We start from the raw sequence: 6,048 nt of genomic DNA, 5'->3' as shown, positions 1-6,048 counted from the left end.
AAACAAAATTCGAACAAACACAGCACATGCACATGACGAAAGAACTGACCATAACCACACACTTTTGACTTCACAAACAACAAAATAATTCAATGCTTGATTAACGCAAAACCCAGAAAAATCTCAATAATCTCATAACAATGTGTTACTCATGTAAGCCTACTCGCGTTTGTTATCTTTTCGATAGGTTTCGGCTTGTGTTTGGTTAACGCGGGTGGAAAACTTCTGTACGTGTTTAGTTGACGCGGGTCGAAAGTGCCGGGATGAAAAGAGGGCTTTTCGCCCCGCATAGAAGGGGCGAAAGTGTGTACTTTCTTATCATGAGTAATGTAAATGTAATTCAACACTCGACATGTGCACCTCTACCTCTACCGCTACCTACCTCAAGGTACACCAAACTAATACCTACTAATTACACCATTCGTTTCGGTTCGGTTACTTATACCCAAAAATTACTCGTATACATAAAAGACGACAACGAAATTAAGAAATGAAAATAGTATTTATTTTTACTATCACAGAGTGAACGTTTTAGATAATCATTACCTAATATACGCTAAGAAATAAAAAATAAAAACAATGCAGAAAAGCAAGATCATCGGAGAAATTTGACAAAACGCGAAACGTACTAATAAAATATCACAGACACAAAAAGTCCTAACAAATATCAACATAACTTATACATCTATTATTTGAGAAAAACACACACATTACTCGCGTACAAGGTACGAGTAGTAGTAGTACATACATAATTATCATTTTTTCGTCAATTTTGTAGCGATTTTTAGATTTTTAAACACACAACTACATATAGGTAGGTATAAAAATATCGAAATGACGATTTACAAAACAAACAAAGAGCATCGAATTATAAGAATTTCAAAAATACGTAAATTACACATATCGTAGATACGTCGCAAGATGTTTTCGACGAAACAATTGAAACAACACAAACACAAACAAAAATGATCGCAATAATTCGATTCAGAAAAAAAAAAGATTCAAAATACCTACGTAAAATATCAAAACACGATATACGCGAAACTGTGCGCTAGAAATTTTGCTCTATCGTATTATAGCTAATAAATACGTCGAATACGTGCGATAAAGATAATATTTTTGTAATTACAAAAATTAGAACCGCTAATTACTAATAAGTACTCGTACACGTAGAAGGGTAAAATTAACGTACATATATAAAAATATGAAGATCATGAAAGTGAGAACGATTTCCACGATTAAGAATGAAACACGACGAAATTGGGAAAATGGAAAAATGAAAGACAAAAGGTAGATAAGGGCCAAGGGGGAAAAGAGCACAAGAAGCGTCACGAGGAGGAAATTTACCACGGTCTCCAGACGGGCGACGAATTATTGGCGGTACGCATATCTATGACGGTTAACAGGCCGTTGGCGTTGGCGTTAAATTGCGAATGCGTTTCCGGATGGCAAGGCGAGCTGTTTCTGGAGCAGTGATTTCCGATGCCGGACGAGGTCATCGAAGTCGGCGTCAACGGCATAGTGTACGACTCGGACGACGAAATGCTGGACGGCGAACTGGGTGCCGGCGAGGGCGAGTATCTTTCGGCGGTCGACACCGAGAGCGGTGTGGTTTTCTCCATTTCGTTGAGACGGTGGCCTAGATGCGTCATCAATTTCGTGCCCAAATTTACGTCCACTCCGGGCGTCGAAGCCAGACAACGAGACACTTCGGAGGCGCAATGCGTGAATCCGGCGCGAAATCTGTCCGCATCGGTGACCGGCGTGTTGAGGCGATTTTGGCGGCGAAGCTTGTGCAAATGTTGTACCGTGAATTCCAGAATATCGGCTTTTTCCAATTTGCTCACGTTTTCGCCTTCCGCTTGCAGAGTCGATAAAATGAATTCTTTCAGTTCGTCCAAGCAGCGATTGATACGTGCTCTGCGTTTTCTTTCCAACATAGGTTTCATCACCTAAAATCAAACGAGAAAAAAACAATTTCGATTAATTAACTGTTCGTGATTCATACATATTACAAGTACATGTTTACTTATGTTAGATACATACACGAGTATATGTGTAGCTCTAATCGTAAGTTTAATTTACGTGTACGCGATAGCCGCAGATCAGACTCGAACATTACATCAATTTTTTGAAATATTTTCAATTTTTCACTCTCGTCATTATTATTATTATTATTACAATTTTTTTTTCATTTATTTTTTTTTTACGATTTTCTTCTACCTAGTAGATAAAAAGGTAAACGGTAAACAGGTAAATAGGGAAATGAAAAAATATCCTCAGCCAGTTTCGGTGTTTAAAAGTGACATACAAATTCACCAAAGTAAAATTCACAATAAAAGAGGAGAAAAATTGATCCAAAAAATTTGCGTACACGTAATAATTATTGAGAGAAAAAAAACACAAGACAAACGTAAAAAAAAAAATGTGTAAGAAAATAACGATACTAACCTTTCTATATTGGTAAGTTCTGGAGATGGGTTGCAATTGTTCAACATCGACAGCAGACATGATGATTGCTGGTGAATTCAAAATTGACAGGAACAGAGTAAATAATAATTACGAAGAACTAATTATTCGACAATGTAATCGATCACGATCACGCACAAACACAATAAAATGGTATGTACGAAAAATAAAACGAATGTAATTCAAACGACGACGACGCACTAAATAGCGATGAAATGATGAACAAAAAAATTGCAAAATTAACACTCGAAATTGGTGAAAATTGAAAAAATTAACAACAAAGTACAGAAGAAATGTACTCGTAAAACGAAAAAGTAAAACTCGAAAATTATATAAGTCGTAGTGGTGGAGCGAGACTTGAGCACAAACGCTCGGTACGAATGCAGTATCGGAATGAGTAAGATTCCGATGGTTAGTGGGGGTTTTATAGTAGTAGCGGTATGCGGCGTGCCGGCGTGAGGGGGGAAGCAGTCGAAGCAGGCGACCGGCTCAGGTGTACGCTTGTGTACGGAGGGATTTGCGATTGTGTGAGTGATAGAGTATCGGATCGTGGGAACCTAAGTGAGTCCGGCGTTCCCACAGAACCCGGCAGCAGCTGGCGACACGCGCTTCATGCACCACGTGCCACCTCGCCGCCGCCGCCACCGCCGCGCCGCGCCTCGAACCGCCTTCGACCCTACGACCCATTACCCATTACCCATTACTTCTTGGCGTATCGCGTTAGCATCCTCTTTCCCCCGTTCCCTGTGCCCATGCCCTGTCCATATTCATTATTATCTTTTTACACTCTCTATAATATATACTACGAGTACGAGTACGAGTACATTACATGCATACTCGAATACATATTAAAAAAAACTAGCGCGTTCGCGTTCGCGCCCGCGACCTCCGCCCATCATCATCATCATCATCGCATTAATCGCCGTCGTCGTCATTCCTCAACGCAACAGTCAACATAATAATATTTACGTACACGTAGGACGTCGTCGTCGTACTAAGTACGAGTATGTATGATTGTATGCGTGTAATGTTGTCGGCGGCGCGTAATTCTCGTATACCGACGACGACGAACGACGATGATTATCGGGCAAGCGAGCGAGCGCCCGGCACTCGATTAAACAATAACAATAATTACATTACAGCCATTATCGCGTTACATTTTTACGGCGAAAAAACGCGAAAAATTTCGTCTTTGTTGACGCCTCGTTAATCGTAAACACAAACACGCATACCTACGTCATTTTTTTTCTCGTTCGCGTTCGTATTCGCATCTTTCCATTAATGAACGTAAGGTCACGCCGTCGTCACAACATACCGATCGTTTCGAAATCAATAACACTGACCACCGGCCATGACCTACACACCCTCGGCCGCTCGCCCCCCCCCCACGTCTTAGTGATCGCAATTCGCAATTGACCAAAAAACGTCAACTTTCGCAAAAAAAAACAACGTACGTACAGCTCGCCCCTTCGGCGAAGCAGAGGGGTCAATGTCCCATAATCTAGCAGAAGCGCAAATTCGGAACTTACCAACCGCCATTCAATAAATAGTGATACAGGTGCAATTTTGACAGCATCTGAAACAAAAAACCAAACATACGAATATATAAGAAATCGTAATAGAATTTCGATCAATCAAATACTCATCGTCATTCGTGATTAGATTAGAAAGTGAACAATGTTGACACTCCATCACATTAAAACATCCATAGAATACATAACAAGTATTACCTATAGTACCTATATGAGGAGGTATGGTTAGAGGCTGAAGCATTAGACAAGACGTACGAGTATATTTATTTACATAGGTACGAGTAATATGCATTTGTTCGACTCGGTTCGACGCGGAGCTGACAATGAGTCGGAATTGGAAAGAATTTTCCAACGAAATTCGTCAGCGTCACAGCGTCATACGATACGAATACGATAATGAAATCAATTTACATTACGTTACGTTACTTCACGTCTCGTCGCGGCGTTATTCCATTGACGTCACGTTGTATTGTAATTATTCGTATACTTATACTCGTACAAGAGCGACGACGCGGCGGCGATTTTTATCTGGAAAATACGATTTTTCTTAGAGCTGGTACGAGTATACGATACATTACAAGGTGTACTTACTACGAAACTACGAGTACGAGTTCGTACAAATACAGTACGTGTAAGTGTACGCGTACACAATTACACATATTTACATATACCATACTAGGGGGCTCCGCCCCCTGGGCCGCTTCGCGGCCCCAACCCCCGGCTCGCGCCCTCGCTTCGCTCGGGCACTCGCCTGCTCGTTCCTCGGGCTTCGCCCGAGGAACTCGCTTCGTAAGGGTCCACTCAACTCACTCATTGTCAGCTCATTATTATTCTGTTTTATTGTTGCCTTCAGTTACTCCGCTCATAAACATACTTAATATGTAAACAAAGCAGGGCATCCAGAGGGACCACGAGGAGGTAGGCAACTTCCCCTCCATTTTTTTTTGTTTTTTTTCTTATTTTACTTTTTTTTTTACTTTTTTTTCCATTTTACATTTTTTTTTTATTTTTAAAATTTTTTTCACTTTTTTTTGGTATAATTATTTTATTACAAAAATACAAAATACAATACAAAAAAAATCCATTTAAATTCATGGTTTGCTTAAAAAAGCTAAAAAACACTTTACTACAAAAAAAATCTAAGAAAGGCGAAAGTTTTCGTTAGAAATATTCATGGTTTGCTTAAAATAAAAATCAAAAACACTTAACAACTATCTACAAAAAAAAAAAAAAAAAAACCAAGACAGGCAAAAGTTTTGGTAAGAATTAATGTTCATGGTTTGCTTAAAATAATGAAACACACTTAACAACTACAAAAAAAAAAAAAAAAAAAAACTGAGAATGGCTAAAGTTTCGGTAAGAAATGTTCATGGTTTCCTTAATATAAAAATGAAAAGCACTTAACAACTACAAAAAAAAACCCAAGACATGCAAAAGTTTTGGTAAGAAATGTTTATGGTTTGCTTAAAATAATGGAAAACGCTTAGCAACTAAAAAAACAAAACAAAACTGAGAAAGGCAATAGTTTTGGTTAGAAATGTACAGAGCGGCTAAAAAGTCAGCATTCTGATTTTCACAATTCAAATAGTTTTAGATTTTTCTTGAAAAAATCAAAAACTTCAGCATCGTAGAAAAAAAGTAATGACATTATGTCAATTGGAAATTTAATTCTTCACAACTATGGTCAGGTGTAATTTTTTGCAGGACACTTAGTTTTGCCACCAGATCAATTTTTATGAAACTCAGTTTGCAAATTTTTGAAATGAACTTTTGAAAAATTTGCAAACTGGGTTTCGTAAATATTGACCTGGAGGTGGAACAAAGCATTCTACAGAAAAATGGTTGGAAAGAAAATTGTAGAGAATTAAATTTCCAATTGACATAATGTCATTAATTTTTTTCTACGGTGCTCATTTTTGATTTTTTTTTTACAAAAAACTAAAACTCTTTGAAACGTGAAAATCACAATATTGACTTTTCAGCCACTCTGTATTGTAATTTCGAAATAAAAGTTTGACTCAAGTTAATAATAATTCATGGAATACTG

At 38.2% G+C, this 6,048-nt stretch overlaps 1 protein-coding gene across 1 annotated transcript; it reads right to left on the bottom strand.

Moving 5' to 3' along the window:
* Positions 1 to 483: 483 nt before the first annotated feature.
* Positions 484 to 2,890, bottom strand: LOC135843375 (enhancer of split mgamma protein-like). The gene is made up of 2 exons (XM_065361242.1): positions 2,452 to 2,890; positions 484 to 1,952 (listed from the first exon to the last, which is right to left on the bottom strand). Exons 1-2 carry the CDS (start codon positions 2,509 to 2,511, stop codon positions 1,344 to 1,346), a joined length of 669 nt encoding a protein of 222 aa, XP_065217314.1. The 5' UTR covers positions 2,512 to 2,890; the 3' UTR covers positions 484 to 1,343.
* Between the last annotated feature and the right edge of the window lie 3,158 nt (positions 2,891 to 6,048).

This window comes from Planococcus citri, chromosome 4 (genome assembly GCF_950023065.1).
Source record: "Planococcus citri chromosome 4, ihPlaCitr1.1, whole genome shotgun sequence".
Lineage (NCBI taxonomy): Eukaryota > Metazoa > Arthropoda > Insecta > Hemiptera > Pseudococcidae > Planococcus > Planococcus citri.
This window is presented reverse-complemented; position numbering and strand designations above follow the sequence as displayed.